This window comes from Lepisma saccharinum, chromosome 18, assembly GCF_977018435.1.
Source record: "Lepisma saccharinum chromosome 18, izLepSacc3.1, whole genome shotgun sequence".
Lineage (NCBI taxonomy): Eukaryota > Metazoa > Arthropoda > Insecta > Zygentoma > Lepismatidae > Lepisma > Lepisma saccharinum.
Genome location: NC_139246.1, coordinates 30590431 through 30614759, shown reverse-complemented (window position 1 = coordinate 30614759; position 24329 = coordinate 30590431). Strand labels below are relative to the sequence as shown.

Sequence of the window (24329 nt, the reverse complement as noted above, 5' to 3'; positions counted from 1 at the left end):
CTACTATGAGATTCAACATCAAACCTCCCACCCCCTTCACTCATTTCACAGCCTTTATGTGATTTCAGTCTACAAGAACGTGGTAGTTCCAAAGGAATTTCAGATAAACGATTTTTTGCTTTGCATTTTAAATAACACATTTGCAAATTCTTTTGTCCCATTCATAATCGCTACTTCCGAAAAGGAAAGACCACCTTTGCTGTGATTTCAAAGTAAAACAATGAATTTTTCAAACAGTGTACTTTCCAAGGCCTATGAGGAGACGAAATATATCTCATTTTTGCGACTGTATAATTCTTCCACTTGTTAAGGATGGATGCCAAGTTTAAGCCACGAGGTCTGGTAGCCATACTATGGCCAAGCATTAGAGTTATGCAGCTGTGTGGATATTTTATATTGGATTTCCACACCAACAATAGCCCTTTCAGAGTAACAATGCGTGTAATTTTCTCTGTTGTCCATATTGCAATTGCTATTCTCCAGTGTGTGTCCACTGTTGTTGGTGCATTCTTGAAGAATGACTTTAGGGAGTTTGTTTTCGTCATATCATTATCAATTTACTGCTTGAACACAGTTATCAAACTTTTGTCCATATCTTTGAGGAGGAAGGCTTTCTACAAATCTCTGACCTTGTGGGACGATATGGAGTTTCATCCTTTGTTTAAGGAGTCTGACGAAAGGGCTCGTAACAAGACTTATTCGGTTAACAAGAAACTTCTCGTGCTTTTCAACGGCATGGCATTAGTGGATGGTCTTATATGGAGTGTATGGGTACAAATCAATCCAGACGTGAAAGAAATTCAAGATGGTAATTCTACCATTGTTGTAACATATCGAAGGCTAATTGTGGATGGATGGTATCCTTGGAATATACACACCCCGATGAGATATATAGCTGTGTTTAGCTATCAGGTAAGAAAGCCATTGCTCTTGTCTTGTCTTACGTCTGGAGGCCTTCATGCTGGCAAAGGAAGTAGGGAGCAATTAGACAACAGCGGTGATGTCGAGAGATACGACATTGCGGCAGGATGTGCTGCGCGCATGTCCTTCTACAGGTTGTTTTGTTTCTTATCACGCTTCCTCGCTCCCCACTTCCTTCGCCAACATGTAGGCCGCCTGCCGTAATACTGGACAAGATCAATATAATCTTCTTTTCATTTCATCTCTCTAGTAGTTACAGATATGTACTGAATCTTCTGGACATGTACACAACGACGACGTCAGTTAAATTCGATCCAATGGTTTCACGGATAGAGGAATCCGTCTTTCGAGCTTGCTCCTCACTGACTTGTTTCCTAGATAAAAAGCTCTTCCATTTTCGTAATATATCGTACAGGAGCACATTTTCAAATACAGGTTTAAAGAATGTTTACATATGAAACGAGAGGTGTGTAAGATTATAACTTTTTTTGTGCGTGAAAAGATGAAAGTCAATTACCAAAGAAACTTTCCTTTGCCGGAGGGATCTTCCGACTGGCTGGGTAGAATTTGGTAACATAGATGCACCACTTAACCAAAAAACATTATTAAAAATCAAAACCATGTGATCTAACATGTACATGTAATGTAGAATGATTACGTACATTACGGTACTAAAGATTTTAGGCAAATATTACGTTACACCCCATGCGAAACAATAATATTATGTTTAAAATATTACATGTAAAAGCAATAGTTTTGTCATACTATGAAGTCAAATTTATTTTGACGCAATTTTGTAATTCAATGCAATATTTAATACTTTCTGTTCTTGTTGTTCGGAGATGTTAGTTATTTATTTTGCAGATGATGTAGTGTGGTCTTTTGGATAATTTATAGCAACTTGCGGAAATAGAGTATCCCAATGTCAAATACACATAAACGTCTAACACAATTGAGTCAAACCAAATAATATACTATTGTAATACCATAAGAGCTGAAAAGACAAACTTCAAATTCAAATTTAAATTTAAATTTTATTTATTTAAGCCCGAGGTATAGCCTGTGGCTGTTCTCCCACCTAACCCAGTTTATATGTTTATCTCCAGTACATAAACCTAATAGAAAGAGATGTATTGTTTCACAGAAAAATTAAATATATAGAAAAACAAAGAGAGAAAAAAGCACATATTTACTAAACATGTCTGATGAGGAGATACACGACCCCATTAAATGTACGATTTCGATAGTGTAATTGAAGAAAAGTTTCAAGAATAATATTTTTTATTCTTCAGAATCCGTGTTTTCTTTGTGAGTATTGATTGATCAGGAACTAACATCATTGGAAGTTAAATGGAGTGCAGATTGGCATTATATGAAAAGTCCTAAAGTTTATTCCAAGTCTGAAGAGGCCTTATAGTAGTAGACTTGAAATATCCTTTCTTCCCAAATAAAATATTTGAATTTCTTTTGTTGTAAGTCCAATTTATGCACAAATAGGCTAATACGGACTAGACCTACAGTTTAAAGTGGGATCCGAATCACTTTGTGCATCCATCGGGAATCGAACCCTGGACCGCTTACAAGGCGATGTTCTCCTGTAAGGAATGATAGCAAGTTTTTATTATGATAAAAACCGGACAATGCAACAATTATTTACATTCTGTCTAGTGTTGGATTAGGTAAAATGCCCCGCAGGACAGGTGAACTTTTCTTTTTGGACTCTCGACTAAAGTTTTTAAGTAAGCACAAAACTCTTGAAAAAATCTAGATACTAACAATAGGAAACACACGAAAATTCACGTCAGTTCTAGAAGAAATTCTAAGCTGATGTAACTTTTCACATTTGTAATATTACAGCGTTTTTTTCGAAATGAGTTGAAAATTTGATAACATACCTTGCTAATACCTATTGTATGCGACAAAAAATAACTTGAATGACTCAAGGTCCCTGTTTTGTGTGGGGCCGGAATGGGCATTCAAAAAATCTTCTCACAGCAGAAATGTAAAATATAGTTAATTTAAAGGCAGAATTGTTCAACCTTGGCTCCACAGGAATATATCGAGATCTATGTTAAAAAACAATTGCGAGATAGAACAATCTACTACAAACACTAAAGTAATCGATAACTCTTAGAGACGGAAAGGTGAAATTTATACGACTGGAATATCTATGAAACAATTGAAATTAAACAATACAGGATCAAATATTGGAATATCATATCAGTCCAAATGTACAACCAAAGTTGTAAATATATAAAATTGGTGAGTGAAAAATGTCTAAAAATATCAACGTTACTCAACATATATTTTCTCAATTAACATATCGCATTTTGACTTCAACGATGAAACCTACAGATTTCCCGTAAAGTACCATAGAGATAGTATAGTTAACTCTCACAGAATGTAACAAACAAATTAACTTTCTTGTCAATTCGTTCAAAAACTCATTCGTTAATAAAGTATCAACATGTCGGTTCTTATTATTGCCGATGAAGTGTATCGTGGTATCAACATTTTAACTCTCAGCGTTTTTCAACTACTCTTTTTCATTTTCAGTTCTACTGGATGTTGTTTGTCATATTTCAAATGACGACATTCGACGTCACACTGTACTCATGCCTTAACCATATTTGCAACCAGATACGTCACTTGAAGGAGATTGTGGCGGAAGTAGTGGAATTGGGGCGTGAACAGATACAACCAAAGGAAATTCTGCAACGTAATGATTATGGGGAATCAAGTGTGGGCGAAATTAATGCAGTGGCATTGTACAACCCCAACACTCTAATGGATAGGAAACTTCTCGTCCAATCAGCGATAACGTATTGGACCAAAAGACATCGAGAGATCATACGGTAGGAAAAGAGTTTAATTAATTTAACAGATAATAAGGTGGAAACCATGTAAAAGGCCGCTGAACCCACAATACTTTCAGGCGTATGCGCTAATTGTCCTGGTACTTTTAAAATACTGCATGTAGGCTATGTCTTGTAATGAGTGCGTCTTCGTGAACTTGTGTACTTCATGTGCGTGTGAGTATGTACTGTTTGTTGTACTGCGTCATCAGTGTATGACCTGCTTGTATTTTCATTCCGTTTGCATGTGAGAATAAATTATTGTAAAGTCTGAGGGTTAAGTGGTTATGAATCATTAGGTAGAATATTTATTTGGGTATTGTTTTTCAAGATATTGTTACGCGTGCTTTTTTTAAAAAAAAGATTAACTGAACTAAGCAACGCAACAACGCAGAATCGCTCCCCGTGACACCTGTCACGCGGATTAAACATTACATGAATTATAATACGGTCAGGATAAGTGCCTAGAGTCGGAGTTACCGAGAATAAACCTAGGAGGGTTTGATTTCAAGCACCTGAAATGACGTTACATAATACTACGGTGGTTCTGAATATACACATATATTAAAACACAGATAAATACACAGTACATCTTGCTCTCTTTCACTCTATCTCTCACTCATACACACATTCCATGGCATATTGCGACAATATGACAATTACAAAGGTTAGATTAATTAATACTTTGACTGTACTCATGCTATTTCTTGGCTACATTGCCGTTTTCAATTTACTGTTTATGGTTTTAAGTATAACGTGAATAATTGTTCCTTGTGCGAACCCCTTTTATCTTTTCTGAAGGTATAAATATATTTCAATGAACTATTGTTTGCTGTTAACATAAACTCTGATATATAACATTGGTTAGTCCGCCGGAATAACGATGTCTAGTTATGCCATAGCACTGATTTAAGTTATGCAGATTCGCGGTAGATTGGCGTCATCTCTCTCACACACGCACATGGTTGGTCTTACCTTCGCTGCATTCCCTCTGACCTGGGTCGGGTGAAAGTGGTCCTACAGTTTCGGAAGACGTCCGCACTCCCGTGTTGTACTTCGCTGTTATCCTGGTTGGCGAAAGTGGATCAATCGGCAGCTCCATCTGGCATCATCGGATCCTGGCTTCACTCATGCACTTAGCAGGGACGTCCATGAAGGTACACGTACACTGTCGACTCTATACGACAACTAGCGCAGTAAAAGGTCAGTCCTTCGCGGTCACTCGCAAGTAGAGATATGTGGCTTGGGCGATGAGACGAACATACGTAATGAGCCATTCGCGGTTTCACATGGATATTAAATGTTATTAACTTTCGTATTGAGTGTTATGCACTTCTGTATTAACTTTGCTATCAATTGTAATTAACTTCTGCTAACTTAGGACGTTGTTTCGGACGATTGACACAGGTGGACGTGTCTGGCGTCATTCTCACATACCACACGTATGTGCACGGATGCGTTGATGGCGAGGGGGAAACGACCCCCTAGTTCTACTTTGCTCTACTCCATGGCTCTAAAACACTCACTCGAGGAAAAAACAAATCCAGACCTCGGGTACGATTGCGACTCGCAGTGAGGTCGCGCGTAGCTCACACTCCAGTGGCGATTCTAGGCAAACTGTTTTTTCGCTATTCCGAATCATCCCTTTTATTCCAGATTTGAACGAGGTGACGCTCTAGCCTCTGTAATTAGGCGTTTATTTATTGTTTCTGGTGCTTTGACCGTTGTCCTCCTATCCTGGTCAACGCTCACTCCGGTCCTTAACCTCTGGTAGCAGCCCCTCGTGCAGAGATTAGGCTAAATCCTCCGCTATTGTGTCAAGACACGGACAGAGAGCGCTATCTCACTGTATCAAGCGATAGATTTTTAATAATTCATAACTCCCGTAGTTCTGTTCTGATTAGGTTCAAATCTCGGAATCAGTACTTTCATGATGTGGTCTTCCGCTGGTTAAAATCTCATCCAATTCGGTCCATTGGTTTAGAAGTTGCTCTTTTCCTGCTATTCCCCATATCAATGCATGTAAATCCGGATTCGGGCGAAAAACGGTGGTTGAGCAAGTTAGTGTTGGCTAAGGCAGTCGCTAGACACCTTTATTCGCGATGGATTTTAACATTACCAATTGTAATTAATTCTTAATAACGGGCAATAAGGTTAATTACTTGTTACTCAATATTTGACCGTTATCATATTTGCTTAGTTAAGTATAAACAGAGACTAGTCTGATTTAGGGTAGGTTTTATATTGGATGTGTCTATATAAGGAAATGAAATTCAGAAAAAATGGAGAGACTGATAATTATAAGATAAATGTGGTTTAATATAAAGTCAAGAAAACCGAAACCTAACCCAGGACCTAAACCTTGTCTAAGTAGTAAGTAGGCAGTTTTGCCCCATTTTTGGTACGTCAAATTAATTTCAATTTCATTGCTTATAGTTTATAGATTATGTTTTAATTAAATTTTAATATAAATATTTTTTCTGTTATTATTATAGTTTTTATAGTGTATTTGGTCGTGATGTTCTAGTTTTCGGTATCCAGAAACATACCTATAAATATCTCTCTTACATGAAGCATAGCTTTTAATCCGCAGCGACACTGGGTGCCGCCTTTTTAAAGAGTTTTAATTATTTTCCTTAAAAGTGCAACAATCGTCGGGAGACCACTATGTCTCTTATCTTCACTTTTCCCCGAAATAATAGAGGCGTTTCTGTCATTCTTTCAGTTTATTACACTCCTTTTAAGTGACCGGTCCGCTTTGGCGGCACTCAGTACCGCCGGCGGGAACGTTTCATATCTTCGATCACAGCACGCCAGCCATGTATTTGGGGGAAATAAGAAGAATAGAAGCACGGTACGTTGTTAGGAATGCAAATTATTTGAATGCAGAAACATTGCAGTCCCCGTACGAAATGTGGGAGTTGTGAAAATAACCATTTAAAAAGTGACAACATTTGGTTCCTTATATTTGAGTCAGTATATCCTTTCTTGGGTATACCTCTTAAGCGTACGAGAAACAACTTGAGATTTGAACATTTTAGAAATATTTTATAAGTTTCTTCGAGTTGTGATTTCTACATTTCATTGCTTTTTCTGCAAGTGAGTAAGATTTTGACAGAGTTTTGGAACCTAAAGTTCCTTTCTGCGCCCATATAAGTTGTACAATTGCAATTACATTTGAAAAACACCTTGGGAATTTTTGAAAAAAATACGTTTAACATTTTTTGAAAATATTTTGATAATTTTGGGAATGTTGATGTAATTTCTAGTGCCTCCATTACGTGGCAAAGAAGTGATTACTTTTAGAATAATCTTTTGGTGCATTTTCTTCAAGAGTCTAAGCTTGTAATTCTATGAGACTCTTTCAAATTTTTTTTTACTTTTCTTTTAATAGCTGATAAAAGTGTCTGAAATAAACATGTTTGCATTCATGTATATTTCGCCTGATTTCGAGTACGTGCTAGTTAATTCAACCTTGATTTATATCAATAATTCATGTAAATAAGATTGGTTTGGATGAGGCGGTACTGAATGCCGCGCGCGGGACATTTGTGCTGCTGCAATGAAAACGCGGATTACGGAGGGTTGAAATATGATCAGAATGTCCTTCCTTGGAGTCAAGGAGGCACGGCTTCCCTAAAATCTTTGTTCAACTCCAGCTGTTTCTGTGGAAATTACAATATTTGCACATACTAATTGTATCGTGATAAGACCAGTGCCATTCCCAGGCAATTTCTTTTGGGTGCTCTCAAGTGACGACAAATTATTTTGGGTGCTACTGTTTATCTTTCTCTCTTTCTATCTCACTCCTCCATGTCTCTCATCTGTTTCTCTATGCCTGTCTTTTTATATTTCTCTTTTTACAAGATTCTCTAACATTTTTCTCCTCTTCTGTGTCTTCCCCTTTCTTTTTCAAAGCCCGATCTGTAACTACAAAGAAAGAAATGATCCCTCCTTCGGCGATATTGCATTCCTAAACCTCTTGTTCTCATTGACCTCCGATTAAATAATTATCTATTGAAACGACTATTTCATATCCACAGAACATGTTGATTCCACTTTTCAATTTTTTCCCACCACTGCTTCGACTTTCTGTTTATTTTGGGTTTATTGTTCCTAATTTTGTCTCGTACGGTCACGCCATTTAAATACCGCAAATATCTCATTTTTTTAACAATTTGTTCTAGTTTTATCATATGGACGAAGAGTAAATATTAGCTACCATATATAGAAGCTGGTTTTTAAATTATGTTGTGATATATAATTTGTATTTCTTTTCCTATTTGTTTTCCAAAATTACATTTCAGCGCTTATATTTTATTAAATTTCCCTATACATCTTGGAATTGTATTCGAACTGTGCAACATGGCTTCCCAAATATACAAAGTTGAATTATACCTGTTGAATTATTTTATCGTTTATCACTATTTTTACTCTGTAAATGATTTTATCATTTATTTCCAACGACTTAGTTTTATGCCTTTAAATGTTCATGAAATAATTTGTAAGAATTAATTTTCTCTTTTTTATATATATATTTCCTCTTCCGTTTTCTATGACTGTCTATCACATTCTCTCGATTTATTTCTGTCATTCTCCCCCTCTGTGATATTCATCCTATTATAAATTATTCTCATGTAGGCTATTTGCGTGAGCAGAAAGGTGGGCTAAACCAATAGGTTGGCAAACGTCCTTCGCCCGCTTTCTGCTATGTACCTGAATAACACAAAAGTTGATAATACGTGCGTTGGTATAACAACTAGGTTTTGTTATGAAGCGAGAGAGAAATTGGTCAAGAGGTATTGGTTCAATAACTGAACCCTTTTCAAAATATTAGAATGTTTTGACAGATGTATTTATTGTGTGTGTGTGTGTGTGTGTGTGTGTGTGCCGCTGAATATAAAAAGAAATTCAGAATATTAAAACAATTTGTCGATATTGTGTAGGTTCATGGGTGCCGTGGACAAAGTTTTTGGATTTCCACTGATGCTGTATATGCTTCTGGAAATGATCGCTGCTACGTTGGTTGTCTTCGAAGCAAGTAAGGTAAGTTTCGAGGATTTCCCTATATTCTTGTTACGAGCTATGTTAAATGCCTCTGTACGTTAGTAGAAGTTTAATTGTTCAGTAGATTTTGTTAAATGAAAGCGTGGCTGAGTGGCGCGATGCAAGACTAAAATTTCTAACACCAAACCTGGGTGAGGGCATGGACATTTCCCAAAGTTAACACTTTACTGGATAGTCACGTTCTATACGATTTAGGAAGATCCTTTATTTCCCCGTGAATGGGAGTGCACGACTCTCAGATTGCATCGGAAAAATCGTTAGTGTGTTTGAAGGGTTCGACTGGCAGAATATACAGGGTGTTCATAAAGTCCAGGTACCATTACAAATAACATAGATCGAAAACTACATGCAATAGAACAATGCTGTTAATTGTAAAGTGAGCTACAACTTTCCACGTTTATATGCCGTACACCTCAAGGTGCGCCCCTCTAGTTGCTCTCAGAACATCAAGGCGGTATTCCACTTCTGCCCATACACGCCCCAGTATATCACCAATAACCGTTAGTATACTCTCCGTTATTCTTCTTCGAAGAGTTGCTACATCTGGAACATGTGTGCTGTAAACACAATCTTTGACATACCCTCAGAAGAATAAATCCAAAGGTGTGATATCAGCCGATCGCGGTGGCCAGGGAATAGGTTCGTCACGGCCTATCCACGTGCCAGGGAAATGCCTATTCAGAAGACCTCGAACATCCTTGGAACAATGATTTAATGATTAAAAAATGAAGGAATTCCTCCAACGGAGACAGAAGGTATTGTTCAAGCACGTCGTAGTAATTTTTTCTTGTATTTGTACGGGACTTTATGAACACTCTATATATGAAAACGGCAGAGATAATATTGCGGTTGAAAATATTAAATTTTGGGTGAAAAGGGTGGAGATTTAACGATCCTGTCCTTCATTAGACCACAAAAGACATTCAATTTTGGTCTATCGCGTCCATGTTCTCTGTACAGTGTCTCTCAAAAGTTTTAGGACAACGACATTTTAAACTAGGCAACCCAATTTACACAAGGCGTTGGTGGGTTGCGTGTAGAGCTAGGCTCAATTTCAGGGTTACCACATGCACAATAGATATATATAAAATACGCAAAAAAAATAAAAACAAGTTTTATTGTATAAAAGTATTAAAAATATCACTATTATATCGCATGTGACAAAATTCCTTCTCAAAGAAAACAAATAGGTTTTCTAGTATTTCATCGCAGATGAGTCTACAGAAAGGAAAAGAGGTGAGAGAAAACGAGAGGTGACAAAGGACAGGAGAAAGAGAAAGCGAGAGGAGAAGACGAAAAGTAGAGGAGAGAAGAAAGAGAGGATAGACGAGGAGAGGAGATGTAGTGAGGAGAATGGAAAATGATTCTAGGAGAGATGAGCAAAGAAGAAAAAAGAGAAGAAAAACGAGATGAGAGAAGAGGAGACGAGAAGAGGGGAGTGGAGAGTAGAGTAAAGGAGAGAAAAAGAGAAGAACGAAAAGAGGAGGAGAAAAGTGCAGTCGAGTCGGAAATCTAAGACAGGAGAGGAGATACTAGGAGTGGAGATGAGTGGGATGGAGATAAGATGCGAGAAAAGTAGGGAAGGCGATATGAGATAAAAGCAGAGCAGAAGGAGGGGAGAGAAGAAGGAGAAGGAGAAGGAGAAGGAGAAGAGAAGAACAGAAGGGGCTGAAGAGAAGAAGTAGTTGCAGAAAATATCGTCTCAGCGTCAAGAATTGATGCATTGGTCAAATTGTCGACATGAAACATTCAATAACATTTTGAAATGTATTGGAGAATGTATTAGATCGATGCGAAATGCCTTTTGGCTTAGTTCAGAGCAAGATAAAATCTTCCATGTAAGATCTTTGATTTTACCTGCGATTATACTACTAAAAGCATGAATGTAATTTTAATATTTATAAGAATTATCCAATTTTTGTCCACTTCTCGGTTCGTTGAAATGGAGATTTTGTAATTTAATATTTCCCCTCCCCCCATCGTTAATTCCAAACTGAATTATTCCCTTTCACACGGCGTGGACAATGAACACTGTGGGATAGGTCTAAAACTTACGAAAATTTTCTGTCACCGGAAGGGTTTGAACCTACGACTATCAGATTGACAGTCCTGAACGGTAAACACTACCCTACAAGCTTTCGCTCCTGAAAGTAAGTAGAAGGAGCTGACCAATGTGAAATGTAGATGCAACTTTATTCCTACATGTAATGTGCAAACAATACTTGTTTGTAACAAAGAAAACGAAGGTAGTATGACTCGGCGAAATCATTTAATGGATAATTGCACACGATGAGAACTTTTCATTTGATATTTGCGGATGTATCCTTGCCATAAACTCGAGTGGGAAAAGGGGTAAAATTAGTATGTCCTGAATCGCACAAATATAAATAGTTATTTCATTAATATTTTTCAATGTCTTTGAAGCAGTACACAGTTATCGTTAGAGTATCATAATTCACGATCTTATACATAAAAATATCCTTTTGAACGTGTGTCAAATCATTTATTTGTTTATTTTTTATAAATTTCATATGCAGAACAATGTAGCCACTATACACTGCTATTACAAATAATGTTACCATGCTCTTGTTTATAATAAAAGGAGAATTTAAAAAAATACCTTCTGAGGAGGATCGAACCTGGGACCGCAATCAATGCTTTCAAGAACTCTAACCAATACACTACGCCCTTTGTTTTCCTTGGAGCAACAATTTTTAATTATTCTGTCGCGTCAATATTGTGAACGCGAAAAAGAAGTCCAGTACTCTGATATAGCTCTGTACTTCTAGAATTACTCTATACATATGCATTTGAAATTTAACTCTGAATTTATTTCTTCGTTGTTAGTATATCTAAGCTTGTGAATATATTTTATTTGTAATTTTATAACGGTTACATGAACATCTGCCAAATAGTTCCTTATAATAACCTCCAGTTGACCAATTTGCAATATAAACAAATGGAATACAAATTGTCTTCGAGCTTACATTGTTAAAAAGGAGCTTACTTATTCAATAAGGTTTCTTGTTTGTCAGAAATTACCACTTAAACTATTGCATGGTGAGCTAGTGCCAACCTAGCCGCCTCTGATGAAATCTGTCATTCTTCAGATTCTCTTTAAAATTCAACTCTGGTCACTTGTAATTTGCTGGGTGCAGACACTGTGCATCGTCGGACAGTGTTTTGCGATAAGAAGCGGCCTTGAATAGCGTGAGCGAGTCACTTTGAACACGACCAAGCTTGTTTGCCTTTGTAAACCAAGTCATTTTTTTTCACCATTTCCGAACGCGATTGCTATTGTGGAAGTATATATTCTCTCAAAAGAGGAAGAAATTAAATTAGACCAATGTTCTCCAGTCGTTTAAAACCAAATATTATCTATTAAACGAAAAGTTCACGATTGTCAATAAATCTATCTGAGCATAAGTTGGAATAATTTAATAGAAAGATTCTCCAAAATTTCTCTCCCACTGTCTACGTCTGGCCAGTACCCAGGAGGGCATGGGGTCCATGCCCTCCTCGAACCCTGAAATATTTAAATGTTGATTTTAGAAATGTGTAAAAATTTCAATTTTGTTTTTACATAAATGAATCTGTTCCTTCGCAAAAGTCTTCAGGCTGCAATATTGGATGGTTTTAGTTTTATAATGCAAGGCTAGCAGACGTCAGATTCGCCGTTTTAGTCAGGACAGTGCGTTACTTTCAATCCCTGTCCCGAATTTTTCGAACTGCAATCGTGATGCGAGAATGTCTCTTTATTCTTGTTTTTTTTCTTAACTCACAATTAGACATGTTCTTTATTGTAATAATAATTCCTAGTACGCAAAATTTAATTTATAAATATATTATTGTCTAAACATAGAATTATCATGACATTTAAATGGCGCTCACACTATTTAAACTATTTTGTAATATCTGTCTGTCTCTCTCTCTCTCTTATATATATATATATATATATATATATATATATATATATATTTGGGTGTAGCCCCTCCCTCAAAGAAATCCGGCGTACAAGCCTGGTCTACGTCAATGATAGAAATGCAAGCAATATTTTTATTTATTTTTAACCCAATTAAAGGAATGTGGAAGAATTTAAAAGAAATGAGAAAGAGCAGAACGACTGTGCTCTACTTTAAATGTTGTTGTTCTTCGAGGAAGAAAAATAAGAAGGATTTACTCCAGCACCTTAACAGAGTGTCCCACGAGGCTCTCTTGACTAATACTGTCAAATGTGAAGTGATTTTATGAATAAAATGTTCCGCCTGTTTACGTCTAACGTTGCGCAGATTTGGTAGTTCGCAAACGGTGTAATTATTTCGTGTTACCTTACGGAACAGCAACTACATTTCATAAGACTGTTCTGAACACGAGACTTGCATCAGTAAACAAGCATGTCGTCCGTTGCAGTATCACAGGAAAAGAATATCGTCCTGCAATGTTCAAGCCTCTAGATATTTTCTATTAATAATGTATAAAAACAATAATAAGTTAGAAGAAATATCTCGCATTTTACAACTACCAGCGGTGGCTCAGTCGGTAACGCGTCTGACTACCATGCTAAAGGTCCCGGGTTCGATCCCCGACCGGTTCAAATCCGGGAACTTTTCTAACGGTGGAAGCGGCCCCGGCGCCTACCCAGCGTCGAATAACACCTGCGGGAAACCCTGGGGGGTAAAGGCGGTCAGGGGCGTGATGCTGATCACATCACCCCCACTCACGACCGGATCAAGAAAGTGTGGGGCGTTACCCCCACACCCCCTATACGCCTTCATGGCGTGGCGCTATGCACAGGGGAGCACTTTACCTTTACCAATGTTCTCGTTTTCCTTCATCACTTCTAAAATTATTTCTCGAAGATATGTGCTATACTACAAGAAAGCAATTCAAAATTAAAGTAAAAGTTCAACTACATGTATACCCAACGACATTTACAATATTGACGCGACAGAATAATTAAAAATTGTTGCTCCAAGGAAAACAAAGGGCGTAGTGTATTGGTTAGAGTTCTTGAAAGCATTGATTGCGGTCCCAGGTTCGATCCTCCTCAGAAGGTATTTTTTTAAATTCTCCTTTTATTATAAACAAGAGCATGGTAACATTATTTGTAATAGCAGTGTATAGTGGCTACATTGTTCTGCATATGAAATTTATAAAAAATAAACAAATAAATGATTTGACACACGTTCAAAGGGATATTTTTATGTATAAGATCGTGAATTATGATACTCTAACGATAACTGTGTACTGCTTCAAACACATTGAAAAATATTAATGAAATAACTATTTATATTTGTGCGATTCAGGACATACTAATTTCACCCCTTTTCCTACTCGAGTTTAATGCAAGGATACATCCGCAAATATCGAATGAAAAGTTCTCATCATGTGCAATTATCCATTAAATGATTTCGCCGAGTCATACTACCTTCGTTTTCTTTGTTACAAACAAGTATTGTTTGCACATTACATGTAGGAATAAAGTTGCATCTACATTTCACATTGGTCAGCTCCTTCTACTTACTTTCAGGAGCGAAAGCTTGTAGGGTAGTGTTTACCGTTCAGGACTGTCAATCTGATAGTCGTAGGTTCAAACCCTTCCGGTGACAGAAAATTTTCGTAAGTTTTAGACCTATCCCATAGTGTTCATTGTCCACGCCGTGTGAAAGGGAATAATTCAGTTTGGAATTAACGATGGGGGGAGGGGAAATATTAAATTACAAAATCTCCATTTCAACGAACCGAGAAGTGGACAAAAATTGGATAATTCTTATAAATATTAAAATTACATTCATGCTTTTAGTAGTATAATCGCAGGTAAAATCAAAGATCTTACATGGAAGATTTTATCTTGCTCTGAACTAAGCCAAAAGGCATTTCGCACCGATCTAATACATTCTCCAATACATTTCAAAATGTTATTGAATGTTTCATGTCGACAATTTGACCAATGCATCAATTCTTGACGCTGAGACGATATTTTCTGCAACTACCTCTTCTCTTCAGTCCCTTCTGTTCTTCTCTTCTCCTTCTCCTTCTCCTTCTTCTCTCCCCTCCTTCTGCTCTGCTTTTATCTCATATCGCCTTCCCTACTTTTCTCGCATCTTATCTCCATCCCACTCATCTCCACTCCAAGTATCTCCTCTCCTGTCTTAGATTTCCGACTCGACTGCACTTTTCTCCTCCTCTTTTCGTTCTTCTCTTTTTCTCTCCTTTACTCTACTCTCCACTCCCCTCTTCTCGTCTCCTCTTCTCTCATCTCGTTTTTCTTCTCTTGTTTCTTCTTTGCTCATCTCTCCTAGAATCATTTTCCATTCTCCTCACTACATCTCCTCTCCTCGTCTATCCTCTCTTTCTTCTCTCCTCTACTTTTCGTCTTCTCCTCTCGCTTTCTCTTTCTCCTGTCCTTTGTCACCTCTCGTTTTCTCTCACCTCTTTTCCTTTCTGTAGACTCATCAGCGATGAAATACTAGAAAACCTATTTTTTTTTCTTTGAGAAGGAATTTTGTCACATGCGATATAATAGTAATATTTTTAATACTTTTATACAATAAAACTTGTATTTATTTCTTTCGCGTATTTTATAAATATCTATTGTGCATTTGGCAACCCTGAAATTGAGCCTAGCTCTACACGCAACCCACCAACGCCTTGTGTAAATTGGGTTGCCTAGTTTAAAATGTCGTTGTCCTAAAACTTTTGAGAGACACTGTACACATGTGGGTTTTCAGATCCCCAGATACGTTATGCCGGTTGTCAATCCCCGACACGTGAAACATTGCTTCGTCTGAAAACAAGACGTTGTCAAGGCAGTGAGGATTCATGTCGATACGCTGCAGCATTTCCATACTAAAATTCTTTGCGACGCGGCTTATCATCTGGCTGCAATTGTTGCACAATCTGCACTTTATACGGATTCAATCGAAGGCACTTGTGCAGAAGTCGATGCATTGTTGTTGGAGGCACATTGAATTGCCTAGATGCCTGGCGGAAGGATTTACTCGGTCTTCTCTGAAACCCCGCTCAAATTTCTTGCACCTTTTCCTCAGACACACGACGGCGAGCTCCACCAAATCGTTTTAGGACACTGCCGGTTGTTAGAAACTTACTAAACCACAGCCTAATTGATTTAGCATCAGGTGCAACTCCTCCGTACACTCGTCTGAAATTTCGTTGGGTTGCATTCACAGATTTTGTCTCAGCATACCACACCATTGCCTGTGCGAGTTGTTGAACAGTCGCCATATTTATTTATGCAACCGTAGCGCTACGTAGTGAGAAAACAGACAACTTCAAGTCATGAAAACAAAACTTGAAGATCTGGCCTTTCATTTGGTGTTACAGGTAATTCACAATTCATCGCACTTCGTTCACAATAATTAATAAAAATTAGGGAGATTTGAACGGAACACTTTGTTTTAATGCTAATTTATGTGTATATAGAAACATTTAAGTGCAAGCTAACACCTTTAAAAACAGATTATTGGTGTTAGAATCGTTACCTTGAAATACCTAGAAAGTTAACCTGATCAATATATAATTTCTTTCTTTTTTCAGGAAAAAGAGACGACTTTCATTGCAAATGTCCATGGGTACATAATCCTCATCTTCTCTGGAGTTTTCCTGTTTTGTTATTTCGGTCAAAAAGTTATAGACGAGGTACGTAAATATTTAACTACAGTTAACTCTTAGCGAACCATCAGGCATTCTGTAATGCTACACACATTAATTGTTTGTGAGAACATTTTGTGTTATTGTTTCAAATACTACGTAGCCTTCATTTGCGATCTAAAAGAGGAAGCAGGTGTGTGACGTAAATTTTCAAAGAATGACATACTAGAAAATATTAACAATTATTATTATTATTATTAATAATATCTTAGACGTAATACTAACAAATGAAAATTATAATAAAGAGGAAATAAGAAGGAAGCTTAATTCAGGAAATGCATGTTACTTTTCTATTCATAAACTTTTGTCTACTCGTATAATATCTAAGAAACTAAAAGTTAAAATATACAAAACAGTAATTTTGCCTGTAATATTGTATGGATGCGAAACTTGGTCCCTTACATTGAAAGAGGAACATAAATTTGCGTGTATTTGAAAATAAAATCATTATGAAGATATTTGGGCATAAAAGGGATGAGGAGGCAGGTGAGTGGAGAAGGTTACTAATTTAGAAGTACATAATATGTATTCATGTCCAGATATTAAATCAAGACGACTTAGGGGGGCAGGCCATGTGGCACGCATGGGAGTGGAAAGAAGAGTTTCCAGGATTCTTGTTGGGAAACCTGATGGTAAGAGACCTGTAGGAAGACCAAGACGAAGATCGAGGGATAAAGGGCCTTAAAGAAATTGGTAGGGATGGAAAAGAGTATATAGATCTTGCTCAAGATAGGGACAGATGGAATGCCTGTGTTGCTGCAGTTATGAACCTTCGGATTTAAGAAGGCTAGAGACTTAGTTGGTTAGTTTTTAATAATATTAATAATAATATTGCATGTCCTTTGGATGAATTCATTATTGCTAAAATTGTCAATAGAGTATTGTTTTACTAGTAAGACATAAATTTGTTTGTCAAGAGTGTTTCACATGATATTCATTATTGATTGAATGATTTGCTTTATTTTACTTCGCTTTTTGTGCCACTTTTGGCTAATTTGCGAGGGTGGAAATGGGTGATTATGTGATGAAATTGTTAAATAGACACTCACAAACATCCATGCCTAGGCCGTGAATCGAACCCTTGACCCCTGGCGTTGTAGCGCGATATACTAACCACTACGCCAAGAGGGCCGGCGATGTTGCTTATTTGTGCAATTATTACTATTAATAATTATAATAATAATAATAATAATTATTATTATTATTATTATTATTATTATTATATAGTATTTCCTTCGCATAAATGCATTATTGCCAAAATTATTAATAATTTTACTTGTAAATCATAAATTTGTTTTTCAAGGGTGTTTCAAATGATATTCTACGTCAGTGATTAAAAAAAAATATTTCTACTTGCAGCCAGTGTTCTCTTCGTTGATAGAGAAGAATGCACAATGCAAGTCTTAAATTGGTAATCTAATTTACTGTGTCGTTATGACTAAGGGTAATATTACTTTCTTTCAGAGTACTTCGTTGCTAAGGACTGTGTATGACACCCCGTGGTATGATACATCGGAAGATGTCCAAGTCTTTCTCAAGATTGTCACGGAGCAATGCAAGAAGCCTTTGGCCTTCTCTGGAGGGATGTTTTTCAAACTATCTTATGACTTCTTCTCTGCGGTGAGTCTGAATTAGAATGCATTTGTTTGTCAATAAAAATTATACTCTTTAATCATAGTTGTAACTAAATTCCTGCGCTATGTGTTGAGTAGCTTGTGAAAGGAGCCGTTGATGAAAAAATAAAGTATTAGTAGATTTATTGAGAAATAGAATTAGTATTACGTTATTTGTATTAACACTGATTACAGGAAGAAAGAGATGGGCTTGAAAATTCATTTCGTGAGGCGCAACTGTTACAAACATGAAAAAATTTATATTTTCAATGCTCGCTTTGTGGCCATCTGTTAACATTGTTGCATTGAAACCAATATATTCCGGATTCGATTTTCGGCATAAAATTATTTCAGTATCTAGTAAATTTCTTCTGTTGTTGAATTCCCAGCCTGGTGAAATTAAATTTGTCCTTAAGATGGGAGAAATGATCTCTCGGAACGTCTTATATAGGGTGACCAGATTTTTTAAAACAAAAAGCAGGATTGATTGATTGATTTGCTTTATTATACTTCGCCTATTGTGCCAGTTTTGGCATTTTGGAAGATGGGGATGAGTGCTGACATGATTAGATTGATGAATGGACACTCACAAATATCCATGCCCAGGCCGGCATTCGAACCCGGGACTCCTGGCGTCGTATTGCAATATACTAACCACTACTCCATGGGGGCCGGCGAGAAGCAGGACGTCCATGGATGTGTGATAGGAAGAGAGTCAAGTGCATAATCTACACCTATAATTGGTTTTGTAAACATTTCTATTTACTCCTTATTGCTCTTCCTGCAATGTTGCCAGCACATAAACCAAAATCTTTACTTTCAATGTTCTATATATTTAATTTCTGAAGTTATATGAAGACAAAATGAACAAGGTTTAGCCGAATTGATATTTAAAATCCAGAACTTCAACTGTCTATACTATATAACCAACCTTTGTGTTTTACCGTTTCGGAGTAAAGAAAAAATGTTCATTCGTAGTATTTAATTTATGCTTCGGATTGTCAGTGTGCATTTTTCACTTTCAAGATCCTGTCATGTGAAGTAATCATTATATATGCCTGTTTCACTGCCAGAGAAACGTTATAAAAATGTTATTAATACTGTTGTACTGTAAAAATACAAGAGCCGAAATCAGAAACCGTACAATAATGGAAAATGTTATATTTACACTATACACTAATGGTAAAAAAAATTGTACATGTAATGCCACTCAGTAGGTTCATGTCCTCTGTTCTTGATGCCAGAACAGATATCATATAACATAATGTATTGTATACAGCAATTATGTTATATATATATTCTTATGTACAGTCACGGACACTTCTGGGTTGTAATATTCCCATTAAATTTCAATGGAATCGTTCCAACCTAGAATTGTCAGTGACTCTACAGCATTGAAATGTATTATTATACGTATTATAGAATTCAATGAAATTGTAATCAATAGTGAAAGTAAAGTCAAATTCGGAGGAACTGACGTCCTGGTATATTTTTAGGAACCAGGATAATAAGCGCATACCCTCAAATGTATGCGGGGGGAGGCGGGCTTTTTTCGGGGTTCCCCCCTATGTGAAATAATATAAACTTTCTTACATTACTTAGCATTACTGCTTTCTTGTATCGAAATCCATGATGTAAACTTTGAATTTTAACGTAGATATGTGTACGAATTTCAAATAGGATTCAACTTTGTTTTCCGTGTTTTCATCAGAATTTTTTATTTTCCTTATATTTTTTTCGATATTGAAGTTTCTATTTTTTAATAAATTACTTTCCTTAATTTAAATTGATTTTTTCAAAAAAATTGTTTCGGAACTAAATGGTTTTCTGTCATTTTATTGTTCAAAGCTTTCCTAGCGTTGTGCGATCAGGGAGAACCTGACTCAACTTGTTTCCCTTATTGCACAACGTTAGAACAACCATGTGTTCTGATGTCACTCGAATAATGCCTACGTTGTTAGGATGAGTCGTTTAGGTTTAGTTCTCTTATCATAAATACATTGTAAATGTATTATTTGTGCTAACATAACTAAACGCAACAAGGTAACCTAACAAATAAGGCATTTAGCCTTACATCTGCACGTAAATTAGGTTCAGTATGTTTCATTTATAATGGAAGTTTCTCAAATTTAATACTATATATTTTTTCCAATTCTAATTGTTTCCTCACTATAAATCCTGCATTTCTGTAACCCTTGATTCATACCTATCCAACAATGTATTACACATATTTCTATAAGAAGGGTCGATTCCATATCCTTACCCTTTAACTTGCACTCCGCTCAAACGATTGAAGTAGCTAAAAAATAATGGAAATAATTGCGTACATTTATGGTTCGACGTATCTGTGTAACTGGTCTAACTTTTTCTGAAGCTCTGAAATCGCATCGAGTAAGCCCTATTCTTCACGATCACTTCAGAATTTGTTCTTGCACAAGCATATTGTGGTTCGAAGCACTCAGGAGGAGGAACGGATTAAGACAAAATTGGGCCTAGTGCTGCAGCGCAAATTCTTCGATCGTGTCAGTGAAGTCAAGGCTGCACAGCAGCTCATGCTCAATGCTTCCCCATTGAAGACCGCAGCTCTTCTTTGACTTTTCCCAACTTTGAGAAGTCCAGTTCGACGGAGGCATTGGACAACACCATGCACAGATAGATGCGCAACGCAAGCTCGTCTCCTTTCACCTCTTCTCTACCCCATGAACTTTCCCGCTCTTTATTCTCTCTTGCCTCGACAGGTCCATCTTGCTTGGCCTGGCCTTCAGGAGCAGTTGAACTCGCAATCGCATCCGACGCAGACGATTGAGACGAAGATGTTCGTACTCCGAAGTATGAACTCAATTTTGAAATTTTCTCCAAAAGCTTTTCTTGTTCTGCTGCTTGTTTGCTTTTCTTTTTCGCTTTATCCCACCCACTGAGTTGAGACGCCATAGTGAGCGTTCGCGCAACAGTACGAACAATATCACAATGTGAGGTCACATCAAAACCTAACAATCAAATACCGTCGAATTTTTCTGTACAACTAACTTTCAAGGTGAAAAATTTACTACGTCGAACTTAGCGAACAATAAAAAAGTGGCAACAACGGCCAAGATATTGCAAAACGCACCTAAATTACTAAGTAAACTGTTTAGCGTAAAATTGATAGCATTAACTTGGAATCTTCGGTGAACAATAAACACATCGACGTTCACTGCGCAAAGAATAATAGTAACTGTATAATAAGTGACGCTGTGTCTAGGCGTCCGAAATTGGGGCTCCAAATTTCATTCTAACATTTATTTTCAGGTTAATGTAGCAAAAGAAAACTGTTCTGCTTTCGGAAAATTCTCGTCTGTTTTCATCTAGGTCTATTTCAGGAATGGGCCTAATGCTGAAGCATGAATAGACCCACCTTAATGCGGCCCTGGGGTGGCCACAGGGAGGATTCATGACGTGCCTGAATCATGAGAACTTTTTGGGGGACAAAATTGTATTGTTTAGCTACCAATTCTATACTTATATATTCACACAAAAATGGGGGAATCGTTTCGTTTCATTGACTTCTTATGGGTATCACTTAGTTTTCCTACCCATCTGTGGGTGATCGCAGCAATGAGATTGAAGTAAAACACCACGTCTTATGCCTTTAGACACAGTTTGTAAGGAGTGGGGGGGGGGGCGAACTGCTCGTATTAATACAAGGTTAGTCAAGCAGAAACAATAAGGTTCAGTACACTAACAATGGCAGAGAGCCTGAGCAATTGTGTACGTTTTGTGTTAGCAAACATGACATTTGAGTTGTGCTTTTTATTTATTTTATTTATTTATTTATCTTTCAATTTTATCTGAAATGAGAGGTTTCGAATGTTATGCGCCTTTCGGTTGTTGGCATCTCTTCCCGGTGGCAAACAATGTCTGGTGCTTTGTTTGAGGTGATTTCGAGGCATGCGGACTTCATTTTTACTGTTGGATGATTTCAAGCACGGCTTGTTTCGCTTGTATGTGTTCGAAAATGTATTTTTTAAGAAAATGAAATAAAATTATCGACATTCAAACAAAAGTTAATTGATCTGTGTTTATCCAAACTGTGTGTATATAGGGGCGCATGACGAACAACTTTTTTGGCGGGCGATTTTGATGAACGATTTTGGGTGAATATGTTCACGGCCTTGGGTGGGATGGGCACCCCTGGAAGCACTTAAGTTTCGAAGTACAGTGTGTGGAACTGTATGAAATGCAAAATACGCTTCCGTTTCTTTAGATCCAAATTCCTTGTTTCTGAAAAATGTAGAACGTTTAGCATAAGATGCAGAAGCAGTGTCAGCAGATGTTTTGCCGTTTGCAGATGTCATGTTACTTCATACCTTCCACTGCATGCAATAGGCATCTCAGCTCAATATTTTTTCACAGTGAACATCACTATACGTTTTCCCTCGCTTAGAGAATGGACAAAGATATTTCAATTCTGAATTAAAACCACATTTCCTCCGAGGAGCCATCTCCACCTCAAAACGTTTCAATATAAGACATACACTTAAGGAGAGACACTTCCACTCCACGCAACCCGGCAACAGGCAACAACTGACCCTTCTGTTCGCAACTGTCCACTACTCTGTAGCTAAGCAATATTTGCCTAGCACATATTTATTCCCGTCAACGCGACAACAATACAAACGTATGAGAAACAAAACTCGTATATTACATGAACTGTTGACATGAAAAAAAAAAAAAAAGAAGATTGGACTTCGGTGTAGAAAGCAGTATATATCGTAGGAAATGGATAAAAAGGACATATCCTAATTTTCTACATATCCTCGTATTCTTTACAACAGCCCATTAAAAAAATGGACTGTACTTCGAAAATCAGGAAGAATAGTCATCCTAGTATTAGAAATTTGCTGAAATTTGCATAGCTTTTTACGCAGTGCATTAAGTGAGACGTGAATTCCCTTTCCGCATAAGAAGTATGGCATGCCTATAATTACGCCTAAAATTACACTAAACGTACAGTCACCGCCAATAGAAATGAAACACCTAGATCCTTAAATCTACTGCGGTGGTAGAAGTTGCCATGGACAATTTGCTATTTATATCCACTTATTGTCGTAGAGTTAGGCAACACACACATCACCTTGCAGGAAGCAAGTGTTTCAGGATTTAGGTGTCCCATTTTTATTGCCGACGACTGTACACAGGAATGGGATTTTTCTGGAAGTCCAGACCAACTCTAGATACGCCCCTGTTTCATATGCAGCAGCACAGAGATTGTAAAACGATGGAATGGAATGTAGTTTTTCTTTTCCCGACTGAAGCACACGTCTATGGTCAGCTGTACTCGTATTGATAGTCGAACTAACAAATTCCTATGTATACTTTTCTTTACTCTGACGTACGAGGATATTTGCTATGACTTTCAAAATCGGTGTTCTACCCTATCTTGGAGCAACATAGGCTATCACAGTGCATTCCTACTGTTCGTAGACAATTAGAAACCATCGAAATCCCACATACCGAAAGTTCACTCCAAATTTCATTCTTCTCTCACGTAGGTGCAAGATAACCAACCCTTTGATTTCTGCATCTTGCGAACAGGCAGAAATTTCCCCCTCCAATTTCCGTATTCAGTTTCAGGTAGGCGAAGTACGGCCGTGGAACTGGAAATCGCTCCGTACTCCAAGAGCCTTGTGAAAATAGACGAGCGCTGAGCTCAGTCTCGAGTACCTCATACAGCGGCGCAAGTGAAACCAAGACTTGGTTAACCATTCGCATGAGGAGGGTTGTAAATTTGAATTCAGCTACTTCAAAATATCCCGGTAAAGTAGATGTTGTACAAGCTTTGCCTAATTACTGAAATCACTTTACCCATTCCGTTTGTATGAAATATTGATCATCCATTTTTTTTTTCATTTGGACGTAAATAGGTGTGGTAACCAACCAGCAAGCATGAAAAATGCTGAATGAATTGCCAATATTGTACTGCCGTGTACCTCTTGTCGATGTTTTTCGCTTAAAATTTAATAAAGTAAGTTTAAAGATAGCTTGTTCTATTGTCCCTTTGGCTTGCCCATTGTCAGGTATATTTCTTGTTGGCAAGGACGCATTCAGAAGGGGTCCAGGTCATGTGCGTCGCCAGAAATTTTTGTTTTTTGGGAGTTCAGACCCTTGATAGAAAATTTAATATTATTAAAAATTAACAATAACTATGATAATAAACTAATAA

General features: G+C 37.2%; 1 protein-coding gene across 1 annotated transcript; it reads left to right on the top strand.

The window, feature by feature from the left end:
- The first annotated feature begins 312 nt into the window (after window positions 1-312).
- LOC146002188 (odorant receptor coreceptor-like) lies at window positions 313-18149 on the top strand. Its single transcript, XM_083139905.1, has 5 exons — window positions 313-912; window positions 3478-3776; window positions 8723-8822; window positions 16401-16502; window positions 17979-18149. Exons 1-5 carry the CDS (start codon window positions 313-315, stop codon window positions 18147-18149), a joined length of 1272 nt encoding a protein of 423 aa, XP_082996031.1.
- The last annotated feature ends 6180 nt before the right edge of the window (window positions 18150-24329 follow it).